This window comes from Vulpes vulpes, chromosome 15 (assembly GCF_048418805.1).
Source record: "Vulpes vulpes isolate BD-2025 chromosome 15, VulVul3, whole genome shotgun sequence".
Taxonomy (NCBI): domain Eukaryota; kingdom Metazoa; phylum Chordata; class Mammalia; order Carnivora; family Canidae; genus Vulpes; species Vulpes vulpes.
This window is the reverse complement of record NC_132794.1, coordinates 102,008,739-102,029,809: the sequence shown is the minus strand read 5'-3', so window position 1 is coordinate 102,029,809 and position 21,071 is coordinate 102,008,739. Positions and strand designations below refer to the sequence as shown.

At 49.8% G+C, this 21,071-nt stretch overlaps 1 protein-coding gene across 2 annotated transcripts in view; it reads right to left on the bottom strand.

Moving 5' to 3' along the window:
- Window positions 1-14,557, bottom strand: part of CASP7 (caspase 7) — a 31,739-nt gene extending 17,182 nt beyond the window's left edge. The window contains exons 1-2 of one of the 2 annotated variants that reach the window (XM_072740084.1): window positions 14,392-14,557; window positions 6,931-7,040 (exon numbers count right to left, since the gene is read on the bottom strand). In XM_072740084.1, coding sequence (XP_072596185.1) covers window positions 6,931-7,040 — 110 coding nt within the window. In that variant the 5' untranslated portion in view covers window positions 14,392-14,557. The remainder of the gene's footprint in view (window positions 1-6,930; window positions 7,041-14,391) is intronic. The other variant, XM_072740085.1, reaches the window with a different exon arrangement.
- Between the last annotated feature and the right edge of the window lie 6,514 nt (window positions 14,558-21,071).

Below are 21,071 nucleotides of genomic sequence, written 5' to 3'. Positions count from 1 at the left end.
TGGGACTCCAGGACCACGCCCTGGGCCAAAGGCAGGCGCTAAACCTCTGAGCCACCCAGGGATCCCCAGGAGCCTTAGTTTCAAAGTACTTTTCTTCTTCTTCCTTCTTCCTTCTTCCCTCCTCCTCCTCCTCCTTCTCCTTCTTCTTAAGATTTTACTTATTTATTTTAGGTGGGGAGGGGCAAAGGAAGAGGGAGAGAGAATCTCGAGCAGACTCCCCGCTGAGCACAGACCCTGATGTGGGAGCTCGGTCTCATGACCCTGAAGATCATGACCTGAGTGGAAACCAAGAGTCTGATATCTAATCAACGGAGCCCCCCCGGTACCTCTCAGAGTAACTTCTCTATGACTAGACTTACTTCCAGAAGAGTGTTTTAACATTTTTATTACTATGAAAACCCGGTCATTTACTTTCCTTCTTCATTTTTTTCTTTTAACCGTACAGCTCATTTTTCCCCTTCTGGGAGAGCCATAACCTAACATGACTGGAGATATTCTACATGTGTGGAGCTTCAAAGTTTCTAGATCCTGTGTCCATGCTTTAGAGGTGTGGCTCCCTGCTCCTGTAATGGGTACTTGGCTTTCTTTACCAGAAAGCCCATCGCTAGCCCTGTTGGAAAGCTGTCCATCCCTCAGCTGAAGTGAAGCAGAAAGGGAGCACTTTCAATGAAGAATTAAATTTGCTGACCCAGTTGGGTAGGAGAAAAAAACCGCTCTGCTGGTAGATTACTGTGGTTGAAAGGCTCTACGTCACTGTAGTCGTGACTGGCACTTGATTTAAGGGGTGGAGCACTGGACCCAAGTTAGACCTGGGTCTTGGTCTTGGTCTTGCTGGGTGACTATGGGTAAAGCACTTAACCTCTCTGGTCTTAACTTTCCTTGACCGTTGGAGGTGGAGACTGGACAAAGCACGATTTCAGGAGTCTTCCAGTTTCAACATTACAACGGTATGATTTCTTCCCCATCAGGAATGACATACGGTTTCTTCATCAGGCAATTCAGCAAGCGGATGGTTACTTTATTCAATTCTCACAAACAATCCCATGGAGGGTATTCACGTCCCTATTATGCAAATGAGAAAACAGGCTCGACAAAGTCAAAGGACCTGCTAGTCCCTCAACTGGTGATTGGGAGGCCAGGACCAGAAGCTGGGATGTCAGCCTCCATATCACCCCTGCTGTCGTTTTAGGTGGTGTCATCACTGCTGCAAATACAGCAGTCAACCTTTAGTACCGTTTATGTACAAATTCGGGAGCCAGGCATCCAGTGCTCTGCAGTCTGAATTTGAAGACTTCCTTTATGGAAAAGTCAACTCCCTGGGTATATTTTAACATTCCTCTTCTTTTGGGGTACCCAGCCAGACCTCGCCCCTTTTAACCAGAGTGTGATCAAATGGCTTTTGCTTCATTTGGAACATAGTCTTTGGAATGAGCTCAAGGTCTGCGATCTTTGTTCTTTTCTCTAATTCCAAAGCATTGCTTCTTCTGAAACACCCTCCCCTCCACAGGAGAAGACAAGCCACCTGGATCTTTCCTATAATTCTACAAAGAACACATAGTCTTACAGGGATCTGTTTACATACAGCCCTTAGTTGGTGGAGAAACCCGAGTAGCAATGGAGGAGAAAGAGTTAGAAGCCAGTGGCCTTCCCTAAATACACTTGAGGAGCACAAAGGGAGGAACACAAGGATGACACGAAGCAGAAAGCCCAGGAGAGCTGAACAAGTGTCTCAAAATGTGGGAGTTTATCAAGTTTTGAAAACAAGGATTTCCCCCAGCCCCCTTCCCTTGGGAAATGGAAGGATAAACACACCCCTCTGCAGGGACACAGAAGGCTGTGGGGAAATCTGAGTGGGTAAAATCTGTTTGCTACTTTGTCTTCTATTTCCAATTAATACTGACCTCGGGCAGAATTGAGAAAGGGAGAAGCACAGCTCCACTGTGCCCCAGAGAGGACATGCGGGAGGCTGCTGGGCAGGGGCCGTCTTGCACCTGCCATGGCTCCCGGTGGCGTCACCAGGTCCAAACTCACCCTGTCCATGGGCCTCCACCCACATCCCAAGAACCTGTCCTTTGAGGCACAGTCTGATCATCACTTTCATTGTGGCCTGGCCCTGGCAGGCAGGCTCTTCCTCTCCCCTACTAACTCCACTTCCAATGTATCAGGTTCTCCCTCCTTCCTCCCTCCCTCCCTGCCCCTACACCCCACGCTTCCCAGTACACTACAGTTTTCAGCCGTTTCTGTAGCTGCGCTTAGACACTCAGTAAGAACCCGAGTTTACACCAGGGCAGGGACCACACCACTACCCTGGAGGGCAGGTACCCTGTGCCAGGAGCTAGGGTTACCTTGAAGCCCTCTTCAAATGCACAGATGATTCTAGGCCTCTTTCCATAAACTGTGGTTCATAATGAATGGACACACTGATTTCTTCTAAGTCTTTTCTGTTTACAAGTCCAAACACTTTTATTCATTTCAAATTAATATCTTGAATATTTTTCCTTTGTGGTTTCCTGTGTTTTCCAAATGTTCTTCAATGATGAGGAAATTAGAAAATACTTTAATAAAATTAGTGGAGTTTTTTGTTGTTGTTGTTGTTGTTTTTAAAGTAAGTTAAAGAACAGCCGTGTTTACTCAGGGCCCAACAGAATGGAAATAAAACGATGCTGTGGTGCCATCTAGTGACACTGAGGTGACAAAGCCAAGATCAGTCTGAAAGCTTAAAACTACCCGGGGGCCAGGGAGTCCTCCCAAGGCTCTGGGGAGAGAAGGAGACTTCTTTCTCATTTCCCAGAATCCCTGAGGTCCTCAGGGGAAGGCGAGTGTCCTCAATTACAAATGGGCAGGAGGTGCCAACTGTCCCCCCCACCTTGCCTTACCTGACAGTAATTCTGACACTTTGGAGAAGGGAGCTGGAGATGGGACAGGCTGGGTGGGGTCCCTGCCATCTGGGGCGGAGAGTACTGGAAGTAGCTCCTGACTCACCTACACACCTGACAGGTGGGATACTTCTTGTCCTGCACTCTGCTGAGGGGACCACGGGAGGGGGTGCCGTATTCAGGTCACCGCAGTGAGTTAAATTCAGTGGAAGAAACAATCCCCGTTAGAATCTCAAGACACAGAGCTGGAGGTGCATGGAGTCGACAGGCCAGGTGTGACCATGGACACCTGCTCTTTGTGGCAAGTCCCATTGTTCAGAGCTGCACTTAGAGTCTTGGCCCATCACAGGCCAAGTCCCTGGCACCACCCAAAACTGTCATGTGCTCTTGCGCAGCAGAGCCAAGGCAGCAGGAATGTTCAGGGAAATTATGAAAGGTGGCAAACGCTGGTGCCATTCTGACACTATGACGATAGAAATAGGGATTTCTTCACTTCTTTCTCTAATCAGAGGGCTCAGGGGTCAGCAGTTGACTTCCACTCTTCCTTGGGGTTCAGGTGCCACTTTCCTCGTCGTCTCTCCCCTCTTCGGCCATTCCTTCCTTTTGGTCACAAAGTCCCATTCCTTTTACCTCTGGGACCTGCGGCATCTCTTGGGGTCCGGCCGCTCCTCTCCACCTGATGCATCTGGCCCCCAAGAGCTGCAACAGCTCCCTGCCCTCTTCAGGGCCTGCCCTGCACTGCAGCTCTGGCAATCCTGAACGATTCTTTTTCTTTCTTTCTTTCTTTCTTTCTTTCTTTCTTTCTTTCTTTTTCTTTTCTTTTCTTTTCTTTTCTTTTCTTTTCTTTTCTTTTCTTTTCTCTTTTCTTTCTTTCCTTCCTTCCTTCCTTCCTTCCTTCCTCTCTTTTCTTTTCTTTCTTTCTTTCATTCTTTTTTTGGTAGGTAGATATGGTTGATTAAGTCACTCTACTTTTTTTTTTTTAATTTATTTGAGAAAGAGAGTGAGCACAGAGGGAGAATGAGAGGGAGAAGCAGACTCTGTTGAGCAGAGAGCCCGGCATGGGGCTTGTTCCCAGGACCCTGAGTTCATGAGCTGAGCTGAAGGCAGACGTTGAACCAATGAAACAACCCAGGCACCCCTACTTTTCTCTTTAAGATTTATTTAAGAGAAAGAGAGTGTGTGTAAGTGTGCAGGGGTAGGGTAGGGACAGAAGGAAAGGGAGAGAGACAACCTCCAGAAGACTGTGCTGAAAGAGGAGCCCAGTGTGGGGTTTGATTTCATGATCCTGAGATCATGACCTGAGCAGAAACCAAGAGCCAGTCATTTAACTCAGAGCCACCAAATGCCCCTAAGTCACTCTACTTCTAAAATTCTTTCATGACTTCCTTGCTCTTAGGATTGATTCCAAATCCTTAATGTGACTTACTGGCAAGTCCTTCTAAATCTGGCCCCTGCCTATTTCTCCTGTCTTCTCTTCTGCCAGCCATCCACATCCCACATTCCTGCCAGCACGCACCACCACCCTGATCTCAGGTACCCACCCACCCCCTCCCCAACTTCTTCCCTCTATCAAGTCTCATACATCACATCTCCCAGGGGACATTCCTTCACCCAAGACCAGGGTGGGTCCCTTTTTCAATTTTACTCCCCAAGTGCCCTGCTCTGTCCTGCCTCCGTACCAGCAGCATACCTTAGTTTCCTGTTGCAGAGCCGCCTTCCCTGCAGGAATGTGACTGTCTGGGGCTGGGGCCATGTGGATCTTGTTGACCTTGTTTCCAGCTGCAGCCCTAGGCCAAACACAGAGCCTGGCACATTAAGGCAGCAGCTGAGAGTCCTAGTTGAGAGCTCGGTGTGAGAGACAGGTGAATGCAGGTTCAAATTTGGTATAGGGGACTTCTCTCTGTTGCTCCACAGATACTTAATGAGTGACTGAAGTAATGAATTAGTGACCCAAAATGGGATTTGACATAGTTAATTTTACTTATTTATATATTTAAAGATTTTATGAGAGATATAGAGACTGAGAGCATGAGCAGGGGAAGGGGCAGAGGGAGGAGAAGCAGGTGCTCCACTGAGCAGGGAGCTGGAAGCAGGCTCAATTCCAGGACTCTGGAATCATGACCTGAGCCAAAGGCAGACACTTAATTGACTGAGCCAACCAGGCACCCCTGACATGGTAATTTTAAAGCCAGATGAAAGAACATTCCATCTTACTTAAGTAAAAAAGAAAGGAAAAACCTAAATTTTAAGGGTATATCACAAATCCAAGTAGAAGTTTATGTGAATCAACTGCCTCCTTGGTAGGTGGTCTGTGCATCATGTAATATAGGGTTCAAGTCCGATGCCTAGTGAAGGTACAGGAAACAAGCAACCAACAATCTACAACTTGGAAGAATAAGATACTAAATTGCCATTTACTATAGCTCAGGGTTGTTTAATAATTCAACAGTCACTTCTTACAATACATATAACTAAAACAGCTTCCAAATCCTTGACATGACTTGCAGACAAGCCCTTCTAAATCTGGCTCCTGCCCATTTAATTTAATTCAAATATTTAACTGGAAAAAGGAATATAATTCAAGGATTTTGCAAGAATAATTACTGTTTATCTTGATAACATGTAGCTTAAGGTCAACATCAGCCATGCTATAAAAAATGGTACAGTGAACTAGAATACAGAAGACTATCTGGGCTTATTGACCTTTCCAAAGGACCTAAGGGGGTAAAAAACAAACAAACAAACAAACAAACAAACACCTGTATCACAGACCATATCTATTTTTGCAAAATGATGCATCTGTAAGGCAGATGTATCCAAACAAGGCACTCGAAGACCTTCCAAGGGGTACAGACACCAGCAGCTTTAAGGAAATGATTGATCAGATCCTCAACCTCTATATGTATTTTTCCTAAAACTGGACTGCTTAATATATTGCCTCCCCTTTCTCAGTTTCTTGTTTCCTACTATATGAAAGAAGCACAGACTCTCATCCATCCTAATTCTTAGATGATATCAAAACTTCCACATTGTCTAACAAACAGACAATTCAGTATCTGTGGGTCTCCTTGAATGAGGCAGTGCAATGGTTTTTCTATGTATACAATAATCTAATAAGAGTGAAGGACGGCATTAGAAATGGGGCTGTTTGGGGCCACACTGGGCTGTTCCAAGTTCATGTATATGTTTAAGAAATATACTAATAAAAATATATATAGTAGAATGAAATGGGAGTGATGTGGCTTTTATATAAGGATTTTGCCCTTTTTACCTCCTTATTATTTCTTAACACTATCATCTTTGAGCTAGAGTTCTGTGACAGCAAAGCAAATAGACACTGACTCAGGGAGGGAAATAGAGCACTAGGTTTTCTTTACACCCTTTCCTTCCTCCCTCCTTCCCTCTTTCTCCAACCTACATCTATCCATCCATCCATCCAGCCATCCAACCTTCCTTTCTTGCATCCATCCAATCTTCCTTTCTTGTATCCATCCATCCATCCATCCAATCTTCTTTTTTTCCATTCATCCATTCAACCTTCCTTCCTATTATTATTAAATGCAAAATTTAGAATTTTAGAAGTGAACTCAAGAAAAGATAAGGCGAGACTCAGTAGACAGGATATTTCCTTCAATGGAGTGCTACCCTAAAACCTCTGTCCCATGTCCCTGGGTTCTACCTTTCAGCTAAAACCTGGTCCTATCTGGCAGCAGCAGCCCATGCTCAGCCCCAGAGGAGGCTGGCTGCAAATTATCTCTGCCCAGGACAGCTCCTTCCTCCTGGGCGGCTGCCATCCAGATGCAACGCCACCGGGCAGGGCGCCCCCATAGTTTCGTTTCCCCTGCACCTGGGCTTGCCCTACGAGACAGGGAGCACACATGGGAGCCCTCCTGTTGTCACATACAGCTGACAGGACTCTGTGCATATCTTCTACGCTCAGCACAGGTGTCCTGCCCAGAATGTTCCCCTCCCCACACACATGCAGAATGGCAGAGGCATAGTGGGCTGAGGAAGCCCAGGGCCCCTCTTTCATCCTGCAAAGAAGGAAACTTACCTGAAGAGTGATGGGACAAAGGAGGACCGGTCTGGCCTCGCATCAACTGCATCTGGGCTTTCTGAGTCCCCAGCTGCCTGCTCCATACCACAGTCTTGATCATCTGCCATCTGGAAAGAGAAAAACAAACCAGAACATTGGTATCTAGTGGCATTGCTGGCCTCAGGATATTTTTAAGCAGCACTTTCTAGGTGTTAACAGTTTTTAATTAAGCCTGGAGGTGAGCAATCTTGCATACACAGGCTCCAGGGCTATTGCATCAACAATTCATTCAAATGCTTGAGCACCAACTTTATTTCAGGCACTGTTCCAGAGATGGATGAGACAGCAGCAAAGGAAACAAAATCTGTGCCCTTAGGGAGCTTCTCATCCGACATCCAAGATTTTGTTAAAAGTACCATGTGTATAAGAAGCTGTGGATTTTTTGTTTCTTGGGTGACCTATAAAGAACTTCTTAAAATCAACACCCAAGAAACAAAAAACCCAATCATGAAATCGGCAGCAGACATGAACAGAAATTTCTCCAAAGAAGACATACACGTGGCCAACAAGCACATGAGAAAATGCACCACATCACTTGCCATCCGGGAAATACAAATCAAAACCACAATGAGATATCACCTCACACGGGTGAGAATTGCGAAAATTAACAAGATAGGAAACAACAAATGTTGAAGAGGATGTGAGGAAAGGGGAACCCTCTTGCACCGTTGGTGGGAATGTGAACTGGTGCAGCCACTCTAGAAAACGGGGTGGAGCTTCCTCAAGAAGTTAAAAATAGAGCTACCCTATGAACCAGCAATTGCACTACTGGGGATTTGCCCCAAAGATACAGATGCAGTGAAACAGCAGGACACCTGCACCCCAATGTTCATAGCAGCAAGGTCCACAATAGCCAAACTGTGGAAGGAGCCATGATGTCCTTCAACAGGTGAATGGATAAAGAAGATGTGGTCTATGTATACAATGGAATATTCCTCAGCCATCAGAAGAGATGAATACCCATCATTTGCTTTGACGTGGACGGAACTGGAGAGTATTATGCTGAGTGAAGTAAGTCAATTGGAGAAGGACAATCGTCATATGGTTTCACTCATATGTGGAATATAAGAAATAGTGAAAGGGATTATAAGGGAAAAGAGAGGGAACTGAGTGGGAAAAATTAGAGAGGGAGACAAACCATGATAGATTCCTAACTCTGGGAAACAAATAAAGGGTTGTGGAAGGAGAGATGGGTGAGGGGATGGGGTAACTGGGTGATGGGCATTGAGGAAGGCACTTGATGGGATGAGCACTGGGTGTTATACTATATGCTGGCAAATTGAATTTAAATTAAAAAAATGTTTTAAAAAAAATCATGAAGCTGTGGAAAGTCCGTCAAGGTCTGTAGCAACAAGAAACTCCCCCCATATTTCTGACAGGCTATAAAGTGCTCAGCTTTTTCCTGGCATCACTCAAACCCAATTAAAAAACAGTAGGAATCTGGGATGTAAGCTTTCTGTATTAGATTCTTTTATTACATGTTTCTACCAAAATAGGTTTCCAGCAAGTTATTTTCCTACTCAAGAATCTTCAAGAGATCCCTACCATCTAAAAAGTTCAAATCTGGGGCACCTGGGTGGCTCAGTGGTTGAGCATCTGCCTTTGGCTCAGGTTGTGATCCTGGGGTCCTGGGGTCCTGGGATCGAGTTCTATATCAGGCTTCTCACAGGGAGCCTGCTTCTTGCTTTGCCTACGTCTCTGCCTCTCTCTGTGTCTGTGTCTCTCATGAATAAATAAATAAAATCCTCAAAAAAAAAAAAAAACAAAAAAACAAAAACCCCCCACAAAGTTCAAATCTAAACTGATCTCCCTAGATTTTAAGACCCTTCATCATGGGATCCCTGGGTGGCTCAGTGGTTTAGTGCCTGCCTTAGGCCCAGGACGTGATCCTGGAGTCCTGGGATCGAGTCCTGCATCAGGCTCCCTGCATGGAGCCTGTGTCTCCCTCTGCCTGTGTCTCTGCCTCTCTCTCTCTCTTTCTCTCTCTCTCATGAATAAATAAATAAAATCTTAAAAAAAAAAAAAAGACCCTTCATCATCTAGTATTGGAGTCTGCAAACTATGCCCACCACTTGTTTTTACAAATAAAGTTTTACTGAAATACAAAGATACCCATTCGTTTACATATTGCCTATGGCTGCCTTCCTTTCACAACCAGAATTGAGCAATTGTGATCGAGACCATGTGGCCTAAGAAGCCTAGAATATTTACTACCTGGCCCTTTACAAAAAAAGTAGGGTCTCCTACTAATCTACTACTTTCTCTGCTTCAAAGAGTTAAAAATAACAATAAGAATAAAAACTGACTGGGGTCCCTGGATGGCTCAGTTGGTTGAGCTTCTGCTTTCCAGCTCAAGTAATGATCTCAGGGTGCTGGGATTGAGCCCCACGTCAGACTCCTTGCTCTGTGTGGAGTCTGCTTCTCCCTCTCTCTCTGCCCCTCCCCCCTGCTCGTTTGTTTTCTCTCTCTCTCTCAAATAAATAAAATCTTAAAAAAAGAATAAAAACTGACTCATTATTTATGTGTTTTATAAGCATTATCTTATTTAATATTCTCAATAATGCTGTTAGACCACCCCTGTGATCACTGCTTTTTGACAAATGAGGTAGGTGAGGCAAGAAAAAGTTACATAGCTTGTCCCAGGCTACATAAATAATTAATAGTAAAACTTTGATTTGAAGCCAGCCATATCCACCCCAGAGGACCTCCCCCCCTTTACTATCATACCATGCACCCTCTCAGTGTCCTGAAGCATATTATGTTCATTTCAGGTTCTATCAGGGCTCATAGTTCTTTCTGGAAGTCACCACCCGTACATTCACTGGACATGACATCTTTGCCCAGCTCACTAATAATCAGTCTTCAGAATTCAGCTTAAATGTCACCTCCATAGGGAGGTCCGCCTTAATTACACCGATCTCATCAGTCCCCCCACCCCCTTTCTCCCTGTCTTCTATTTTCACTCTGCTTATTGTTCAGCTCAAACACAATTCTAAGCACCCAACACACAAAAGGTGCTTACTGAATAAATACTAATTGAATGGAAAGCTGGAAGAAACCAATGTCCCAAGGGAGGAGAAACAGCCAAAAGGAATGTAACAGGTTGGGAGCAGAGCCTGTGCTAAAGTCCTTTTTCCTAAATCACATCCTGTTTCCTTCCTGATGAAGGGCTCAACTTTTAGTAATGGAGGAAAGCCCCACCAGGGCCCAATTTCTTCTGTTTCGATCTCTAAGAGATTGTAGACTGGGCCACAGTTGGCAAATGCAGGTCTGCATTCCCATTAGGCTCACCCTGGGATATTATCACTGTTGGAGAACAAGAAGGCATCCACTTGACAGAACACGTTGTGCCCCAGAGCACAAGTAAGGACTTCTGGAGGTGGGAAGGAGAAGGAATCCAGCTTGAGAGGAGGCGTCCAAGATGGCAACATGCCCACCTCATGGAATTCTGAGTGGCATTATCATGTCACCTTGCAGCTTACCTTAGTGGGGTGAAGAGAATGGGGGTGGGTGGGGGGGAGAGGTCCCACAGCAGCTCTCTACAATGACTGAGAGGAGCCATGTGGCCAACTTGTTTTTCAACACCTCATGAGCCCCCCCCACCATTGCCACCAATGAGTGTCGGGTTGGTGGCAGTTAGATTTTTCAGATTAGAGTGCAATGTTTCTTGAAAACAGAGATAGCCCCGTCCCTAAATCAGATACACATAAATTCAGGCATGCAGAAACTCTTCATAGTTTTCATTTCATCTCCTTTATGCAGATTTAGTTACTTTTCTTTTTTTAAGTATTTTATTTATTTATTCATGACAGACACAGAGAGAGAGAGAGAGAGAGAGAGAAGCAGAGACACAGGCAGAGGGAGAAGCAGGTTCCATGCAGGGAGCCTGACGTGGGACTCGATCCTGGGTCTCCAGGATCATACCCCGAGCTGAAGGCGCCGCTAAACCGCTGGGCCACCAGGGCTGCCCCGACTTAGTCACTTTTCATGGGCATTGTTGTTAGCAAAGCACAGAAACATTTTTAAAAATAACAAGTTAAAGTCATACAAGATTCATCAGAAAAAGACACTACCTCTGACATGTGGTCTTTAAGCCTTGAGCCTTTTGTGGATGCTAACGTGACCAACTTTTAAAAAAGGACAATCCTAAGCAAACAGCTCCTAAGAAAGCCAGATGTTTGTTCTGATATTGCGGGAAATGCTGAGAAGAGTTTTGGCAACTCCCCTTCATTCACTCATTGAATATTTACTGGGGGGATAACACAGCAGGTTGTGTGCTAGGAGCAGAGGATAAAGCTGGGACCACATTGACCTGGTGCTGCCTTGACAGGGAGGTTTTGATAAAAGGATGGCACAAATGTCGAGCTACCCTGTGGTGAGTGCCACAGGGACCAACCATCCAAAGCCATACCAGGGGGACCCTCCTGAGCCTCGGAAGAATTAGGGAGGGCTCTCAGGGAAGGAGATATTTGACCTGAGGTCTGAGAAGGGGAAGCCGAGAGGGCGGGGATGGGGTGCTGCAGGCAGAGGGGAACTGCACACACATGCTCCATCAAAGCAGGGGTGCAGCTTTAACTCCTTGTCCTTCCCAACCACATGGAGGGGACTTTGGACTTGGCTACCAAGACATAAAATTCAGTCTCACTTCTATGGTTCAGTGTGGGAGGCTTTCCATGAGCTTTTCCCCCAAACACGAGGCAAGAAGGGTCTTCCGTCTGAAACCTACGGCCTCTTTCTGGATTGATGCTGAGCACTGTGTAGGGGGACAGCAAACACTCAGTGACTCTCTTACTCCCATGAGGCCAGGCTTGATTTCTGGGGAAAATCAAGTTCACCCAAACAAGGGTGCTGACCCAGCAGGGTGCCTGATGTTGGCCACATCATTTCAGCCAAGCCAAGATGTGGTGTTGACCCTGTATTTCCACTCATACTCAGAGCCCACTAGGAAAATCTATCTATCTCAGCTCTGCTGTGCCTGGATGGGGCAGGCCCAGTGTTGTTTTCCAGTGTTCATCCTCTTTTAGGGCTCAGGCCATAAAGAACAGTCATCACACAAGTGTTCCCGCTCATCCAACAGCGCATCTGTCTTCAATTACACGTGTCGATCTTCTCTCTAAATGAATCAGTACGTGATGCACATAAAGCACTGGCACTGCCAGGAGCTCCACGTAGGCACTCCCGGTTAGCTCTTGTCATCCTTATTGTCGTTAGTATCCAGTAAGATTCGAACTCTTTGCGGACAGAGAGCGTATCTCAACTAGAGTGTATCTTAATTATCCTTTTTTGTTTCAGTCATAGAAAAGTTCTGGACAGAACATAGTGGACACTCAATAAATCTTTCTTTTGGGGGATCCCTGGGTGGCGCAGCAGTTTAGCGCCTGCCTTTGGCTCAGGGCGCGATCCTGGAGACCCAGGATCGAATCCCACGTCAGGCTCCCAGTGCATGGAGCCTGCTTCTCCCTCTGCCTGTATCTATGCCTCTCTCTCTCTCTCTGTGTGACTGTCATAAATCAATTAAAAAAAAAAAATCTTTCTTTTGGGCAGCCCCAGTGGCTCAGCGGTTTAGTGCCGCCTGTAGCCCAGGGCGTGATCCTGGAGATCCAGGATCGAGTCCCACGTCAGGCTCCCTGCATGAAGCCTGCTTCTCCCTCTGCCTGTGTCTCTGCCTCTCTCTCTCTCTCTCTCATGAATAAATAAAATCTTAAAAAAATATAAATAAACCTTCCTTTTTTTTTCTTTTAAGAGAAGGATGGGGGGGAATTGGCAAAGGGAGAGCAAAGAGACAGATCTTAAGCAGGCTCCATGCCCAGCGCCGTGCCTGACGCAGCGGCTGGATCCTGAGATCATGACCCGAGCTGAAATCAAGAGTTGAATGCTTAACTGACGGAGTCACCCAACTGCCCCGATAAATATTTTTTTTTTATAAATGTTTTAATTAAAATGTACTTAAAATGTTTAAATCATTCAGTGTCTGAATAAATTATTGACACAGGACAGAGAACACAACCAAGTTGAGAGCCCAGTCATGGGAAGAGCAGATCAGGGATTAAACTGGCTCCTCCATCTACCAGCCATGGGACCTTGAACAAAGGGCTCAATTTCTTTGAGCCTCAGCTTCCTCATCTGTGAATTGGGAAGATAATGATGCCTAAGTCACAGGCTGTGAGATGAATGGAAAAACGCATGTAAAGTACTAAGTACACTATAGCACATTCTAGATGTCCAATAAACATTCCTTATTATCGCCACTGTCAGCAGAACTCAAGACCAAGAAAACATTCAACTGCCAACCTTCACGGATATTTTAAGCAGCTTTTACAGAGAATGAAAAAATATTTCTCTAGTGATTGTTTCTAAACATGTTTTAATAGGTGACTGGTACATATCTGGTAGGAAAGCACTTCTGGCTATATCCTGAACTTTTTTTCCATGAGTGGGAGGACTCATTGCATCTACTTCCTCTGAAAAGTGGCATAACACAACTTGCCCCCCACTCTTCCCCCATGAAGACAATCTCCCTAAAAGGCTCAAAGAGAAGCAGCCCTGAGGACCTTTCACCTTTGGCACTTGGAGAAGGCTCCCCTGGTACTTGGGTACCCCCGTCACCAGAGGCTCGCAGCACTGCTAGGAGGCTGGAGCCCCTGCCCATTGCAGAAGAAACCTGGGTTTCTTCAGAGAGTTTAAGTAACCTGCCCAAGGCCACACAACTAACAGGAAGCAGAGGTGGATTGTGAACCCAGGTGAGGGCTGTTCATAGGGGCTGAAGGTCAGCAGCCCCTGAAGGAGGAAATAGCCTGTAAGTAAATAAAGGACAGGGCCACACAGTCCACCAGAGCAAGAGTTCAAGGGAAGAGCCTGAGCATGGCCCACACAGAGTAACCCACAAGTAATTTTACTGCTCCATTACGATAAACTTGAACACAACGGTGAAAGGTTGCAAGGTCGACTGTGGTCCTGTTTTTGTCACCTCCTCAAGAGATCTTCAAGGGCCCTGCACCAGCGGCCCCAGGCAGGAAGTCAGCAGCTCCTGCACACTGAGCCCTGACCCAGGCCCCCCTGCTACATGCACCGGTCACCTCCTTCCATCCTCCCGGCGCCCCTCAGGCCGCGATCAGCACCGTTCCCATTTAACAGACAGGCACAGCGAGGCCCGCGGCTGACTTAGAGGGGCGCGGGGACCAGCGCCCAGGGTGGTCCCACAGCGGAGCGCTCGCTGTCAGCCTGGCGAGACCGCCACCCCCTCCCTCCCCGCTCCCTCCACGCCCCCTTTCCCAAAAGCCGAGCTGCGGGGCTGTCCCGCCGGCGGCCAGCAGGGAACCGAGGGCCGGCGGGGCTGGGCGGGGCGGAGCGAGCTGGGCCGGGCCCTCTCCCCGGACTCGGCGCGCGCGGGCGGGCGGGGGGCGGGGGCCGCGAGGTTACCGTGTCGGCAGCGGCGGGGCGGCGGGGCTGGCGTCCGTCTCGGTCCCTCCGCGGCTAGGTCTGGGGCCGCCCGCAAGAAAGCGAAAGTAAAAGCCCGGGCGGCCGAGGGCGGAGTCGCGCGGGCCGGTCCCCGGGGCGGGTCGGGGTCGGGGTCTGGGGCGGGGCCGGGGCTGGAGGCGGGGCCGGGGCCGGAGTCGCGCGGGCCAGTCCCCCGGGAGGGGCGGGGTTGGGGTCTGGGGCGGAGCCGGGGGCGGGCCCGGGCCCGGGGGCGGGGCCGGGGGCGGAGTCGCGCGGGCCAGTCCTCCGGGAGGGGCGGGGTCGGGGTCGGGGCTGGGGCCTGGGGGCGGAGTCGCGCGGGCCAGTCCTCCCGGAGGGGCGGGGGCGGGGGCGGGGGCGGGGCTGGAGGCGGGGCGGGGCCTGGGGGCGGAGTGGAGTCGCGCGGGCCAGTCCTCCCGGAGGGGCGGGGCCGGGGGCGGGGCTGGAGGCGGGGCGGGGCCTGGGGGCGGAGTGGAGTCGCGCGGGCCAGTCCTCCCGGAGGGGCGGGGCCGGGGGCGGGGCTGGAGGCGGGGCGGGGCCTGGGGGCGGAGTCGCGCGGGCCAGTCCTCCGGGAGGGGCGGGGTCGGGGTCTGGGGCGGAGCCGGGGGCGGGGCCCGGGGCGGGGCTGGGGCCTGGGGGCGGAGTCGCGCGGGCCAGTCCTCCCGGAGGGGCGGGGGCGGGGGCGGGGGCGGGGCTGGAGGCGGGGCGGGGCCTGGGGGCGGAGTGGAGTCGCGCGGGCCAGTCCTCCCGGAGGGGCGGGGCCGGGGGCGGGGCTGGAGGCGGGGCGGGGCCTGGGGGCGGAGTGGAGTCGCGCGGGCCAGTCCTCCCGGAGGGGCGGGGCCGGGGGCGGGGCTGGAGGCGGGGCGGGGCCTGGGGGCGGAGTCGCGCGGGCCAGTCCTCCGGGAGGGGCGGGGTCGGGGTCTGGGGCGGAGCCGGGGGCGGGGCCCGGGGCGGGGCTGGGGCCTGGGGGCGGAGTCGCGCGGGCCAGTCCTCCGGGCGGGGCGGGGCCGGGGCGGGGCCGGGGGCGGGGCCGGGGGCGGGGCCGGGGCGGGGGCCCTCCTCCCCCTCCCCCTCCCCCTCCCGCTCCCGCGGCCGCTCTCTCCCCGAGGTGCCTGGCGCGCCCCGCGCCCTGCAGAACGCGGCGGGCCGCGCGCGTGGCGGGGACGGGGCAGGCGCCCCGGCGAAGTTGGCCGCGTACCCGGACGGCGCCCTCGGAGAGTTCGCCGACAGCTCTGCGGTCCCGCGGCGGCGCCCGAAGCGACCCGGGGCGCGCTCTGCACAGGCCCGCGGGCTTGGCGGCGCTCGAGGACCGGCGCCCGCCGGGCTCCCCGCCTTCTCCCCTCCCGCTGCGGCCCCCGTCCGCGCCCCCACTCGGCCCCCGACCCTGGGAAGGCGGTGCTCGGCGCCCGCAGCAGCTGGAGGCACCGTCTCCGGGGCCGGCCTGGAGTCGCCGGTGGGCGTGCGGTGTCCGCTCGCGGGGGCGCCTCGGCTCGCGCGGGGGCGGCAGGACTCGAACTCCGGTCTCCGGGGGCGCGCTCCCGCCTCGCAGCGCGGCGAACTTGTCGGGAGGTCCCTCCAGAGCAGTGAGCGCCCCCAAGTGTCGGCCCCTGGGCGTGGGGCCGTGACCCGGTCCACCGCGGCGGGGCCCTGCACGCCCTGGTCCCGCCGGCTGCTGCTCCCACACCCCCGCGCTCTGCCTTCCTTCACCCGTGGGCCGCCGCCGGCGCCTGCAATGCCCTTCTCTCCAAGACGCCTCAGGGACAGCAACTAATGAACTAATGACGTGTTGAGGCTCTGAGAAGAAAGGACACTTTTTTTTTTTTTTAAAGATTTTGTTTATTTATTCATGATAGACATAGAGAGAGAGGCAGAGACACAGGCAGAGGGAGAAGCAGGCTCCATGCAGGGAGCCCGAGGTGGGACTCGATCCCGGGACTCCAGGATCACGCCCCGGGCCAAAGGCAGGTGCTGAACCACTGAGCCACCCAGGGATCCCCAAAATGGCACTTTTATTTATACCAGAAATAATTGCGTTTAAAGAACTTCCTGGGCCTTGAATGAATGGAAACCTTCATGGCGTGAGATGGGGCAAGAACCACATCTTGTCTTTTTGTTTGCTTGCTTTACCCTGGGCCTCAGATTTCAGTATTGTCTCTAGGATCTCGCCCAGGTGAGGACACTTTCTTGGCTTAAGAAAGACTGGCCGCAGGTAAGTGTCAGGGCGTAATTATAATTTATTAACTTCTGCAAAAATTTTAAGCAGTTTCCTTATTTTTCCACTGACTGTGGAATAGGCTGAAAGTTTGTGTGCCTCACTCCCATTCATGTGCTGAAACGTGATGCTCAACGTGATGGTATTAGGAGTTGGGGCTTTTGGGAAGTGCTTAAATCATGAGGATGGAGACCTGGTGAGTGGGATTAGTGCCCTTCTAAAAAGAGGCTGGACAGAGCTTTCTGGTTCTTTCTCCCCTCTGAGGATGTAAGCAGAAGTTACTGTTTGCATCCCCAGCGAGGGCTCTTACCAGAAGCTTGTTATGCTGTCACCCTGATCTTGGACTTTCTAGCCTCCAGAATGGTGAGAAATCAATTTTTGGTGTTTATAAGCTACACAGTCTGTAGTATTTTGTTATAGCAGCCCAGACTGGCTAAGACAGGCTGCGCTACTCTATCAATCATGTTCCTGAAATGTAGGTGGTAACTAAGTCCTGTAGACACTGAGATAATTTGCTTTTTGGAGGAATTTGATTGTGAATCATTTAAGAAATGAAAACTCCCTATCAGTAAAGAAAATTAGCTACTGATCCATAAATTTAATTTAAATTAAATTTTTTGCAAGTTATTCATGAAAGAGAGTGAAACACAATGTTAGATTTTGGAAAGGGCCTTAGCAACAAATCCCTCTGCTCATTTTATAGGAAAAGAATCTGAGGCTCAGAGGAGTGGCCCCTATCCCAGACTTGGCTAGCAGCAGAGCCAGGACCAGGTTGCCTAAAAAATAATGAATTTTCCATTCACAAGAAGGCTCTACCATAGGTTATATAATGCAAACGTTAAAACGTACTGCACACAGGAATTCATTGCTGGCTCAGGAAACGTGTGTTTTTTTTTTAAAGATTTTATTTATTTATTCATGAGAGACACAGAAAGAGACAGAGACACAGGCAGGGGGGAGGAGCAGACTCCATGCAGGGAGCCCGATGTGGGACTCGATGCCGGGACTCCAGGATCATGCCCTGAGCCAAAGGCAGATGCTCAACCACTGAGCTACTCAGGTGTCCGTAGAAAGATGGTTTGAAGGAAAACCTTTTTTTTTTTCTTTTTCAGTTCCTTAGTTCTTTCTTTTTGCACTTTCTTTCTGGTCTGGGGAACTACAAAGTTCTTGTTCACAGTATTAACAAATAAAATCGTGGGACAATGGAAGGGAAGAAATAATTTTGAATTTTTCCCTTATAATAATTATACTTTGGATCTAAAAGACAATTCTCTTCTATTTCGTGTATCTCTCCAATCTTGGCCCGTGTCATTGTTTTAAGCTTCCTTTCCATACTCACATGATTGCCACATGAGTCTTCTTCTTCACCCCAGAAAAATCCCCCAACCTGATTATTTAGTTGGTTTCCTGAGGGCTAGCCTCGTGGGTGCTCCTGGGCTGGTCCCTCTGGCACTTTCTTCTGGTCCTTCCCTCCGGCCCTGGTGAGCCCTCCTCCCAATAGGCACAGCACCCCCAAGGAGTGCCACCGGTGATACTTCTCCCATTCTTCACAGCACAGCTTAGGCCAGGCTGCAGGAGGAAGAGGTTTTGCTTCCTGGTTCTGGTGTGTCTAGGTGTGCTCCTGGAGAATCAGGTTCTTATAGAAGTTTCTCCAGTGCCCAGCTACTGCTATGCTTGGTAGTCAGCAGAACCCAGCAACATTGGCACTCCTTCAGATGCTTTTGTAGCAGAATTCTCCCATTGAGATACCTCCCTATGAACAGCTCTCTCTAGCATCCAGAGGGTAGGCTTCCAGAAAGTTCTAGAGGACAAATTTCTAGCAAGTTCCACCAGAGTGGCACCACAGTGACTTCTCTGCCATCGAGTGAGCCACAGCCATACTCTCCAACAAGATTTGGATCTCAGCCTTGGGGTAGGGAGGGTGGGGTGCTCTCTATCCCAGCTCTAAGTTGGGGTAGCTGTTATGTTATGTTCCCACAGTGGTAATTAGCTCAGAATAATACATTTGACTTTATTAGCTCTTCTTTCTCTGGCTCACTCAAACTCTCACTCCTGCCTTATGGAAGCACTCCCCAAATAAACTATGTGCATCCAAGTCCTTGCCTCAAGCTCTGCTTTTGAGGGAACCTAAACTAAGGTTGACACCCCCCTCCCCCCTCCCCAGCATTGAAGGAACAACTCCAGTCCAAGCAAAGTGACATGGCAAAGGGTAGGGAGATTTCTCCTCTTTCAGAATTGGTCATGTCTGCAATTTTAAAACCATTTCACATCCACGGCCCTGGAGGGCACTGGAAATGACTCAGAGCCAGGAAGAATTACCTCATATTCTGGATGACAGAACCAAGGTACCAAAAGATCTTGCCCAGCTGAAGCCAGGGGGCCACCCTCAACTGGAGGAAATTGAAGAGCTGAGTAAGTGCTGTGTTTAAGTTCAAAAAGAGAATAAATTACACACATACTGAACACCACCACCATTAATATAAAACAAAATGTGGGGTTTTTCACTGATCACAATCTCCCTATGAGTCAAGACTTTAAAAAAAAAGTCAAAGAAACATGGGGCAGTGTTGGCAGAAGCATCCAAACCGACGACCAGGACTCTCCACTGTCTGGCCCTGGGTCACCACAACCCAGCCCAAGTCCTGGGCTCTCTGCTGATCGGACAGCCTATGAGACCCCTCTCAGGAGCCACGTTAGATCGATGCAGCTTCACCTGTCTCAGGACCTGTGTCTGCTTGTGCCCATCCAGCCCCAGCAGGGGCAGCTAGCTCAGTGTGAGCTTCCATCTTCACAGGGGCACGGCCAACAGTATCTTTGGCCTTCTGTTGCCCCTGCTTTCTTCCCCTGTTGCTGTTGAGGCATGATGCTGGGGGATGCCATGAGCATACACAGAGCATGGACGTGCAGGGGTATAACTTTCACCAAAGGGAGACAGGCCCATAGATACATTCTTCCACCTTCCTTCCCGTAGCAGGTGTTCCCTGTAGCAGTTGTTTATATGGCCTCTTGGAAGATGGGGATCAAGCAGTCCAATGCACCTCACATCAGCTCGTGGCTACTTTGACAATTAACCTTCCTATAGACTGTCACCTCTCTCTTTCCTGTGTCCTTACTTCTGCTCCCTGGGACAACCCCTCTGAATAAAGTCCTTGAACATGTTCTTTGCCTAATGTTGTGTTTTCTGGAACCCAAGCTAAAACGCGCTGAACCAATCCCAAAAGCCACAGAATGTAGTGTGCTCATCAGCTAAGTCTTGAATGGGCTGAGGTAGTCACTGTGGCAGAGGGTGGAGGGTACCTCTAGGGGATGTGAACGGGGTGGGATAGACGAGGGAGAGGTGGCCCATGGTCCCTTCCAGGCAAACAAGGGCCATGTGGATCTTACCCCAGCAGTGAGTGGTCACTGAGTTCCTCATGGTGTCCATTTCCAGTTCACTGGGGTTGTTTCTCCTCATGACTTCTGACACCTAATAGATGCCTTTTAAAAGCAGAAGTGATGGTACAAGTCAAATTCAAGCTGCTTCATTCTGGTAATTCTTGTTTTCATGAAGGTGACTGAGAAGCAGCAGCCACTGTCCTGGACAGTCACACCGTAGATGGAGAAGTGTTACATGGCTTTTACCTTAAATGAAAGCTGACTGTAATTCTTCATCCCTCTGGATTGGGGTGGACTCCTTTCTCAGTGGTTCCTGGGACTTGTAGCCAGCTTCCCAGATCAAGCCTGAGAAGCCCGGTACAGAGAAGAACATAGGCTTTGCTCTTTGTTGTTCACATTCTCTTCAGGTGCCCTGCACCACCTGCCAGCATGGGAGTCTCCCAGAGCCAGGAGTCCCACCTAGGGTCCCCTTCCTGCTGAAAAAAGCAGGCTTGGGCCCCACCATCTATCCATGGGAGCCTCAGACTACAGCCTCTCCTTAGTGTCATGTGCATTTTTCACCTGCTTTACACCCCCACACACCCCCTCACTGACTTCTCTCCACCTGGGGACACCCAGCTATCATCACAGAGCATTTGGACCAAAGGTCACTAAGTGGTAGCCTGGCCAAGTCCTGGACCCTCTACTGTGCACCCCCTGCCTCACTCCCAGAGCATTTGCAAAACAGGGACTTTGATGTGTAAATGCAGGTATTCGGCTTTTCTGGAAAAGTCACAGTATTTGGCAGCTCTGGGTACTGATTCCCTCATGATAAGTTGGCTGGGACTGAAGAGTGGTTGTGCATCAGATGGGGTGTTGCCTGCCCATTTCGGAAGGTACCTACCATGACCTGTGACTTCACCTCTGGCCTCTGTAGGCATTTTGGTTAGAGTATTACATTTGTCTCATTGATTCAGTAAGTACTTACTGAGCATCTTTTCTGTGTCAGGCCTTGTTGTAAGTACTAGAGATAGAAATGACAAGGACCGGGGACCCCATTTTGATGGAATTTATATTT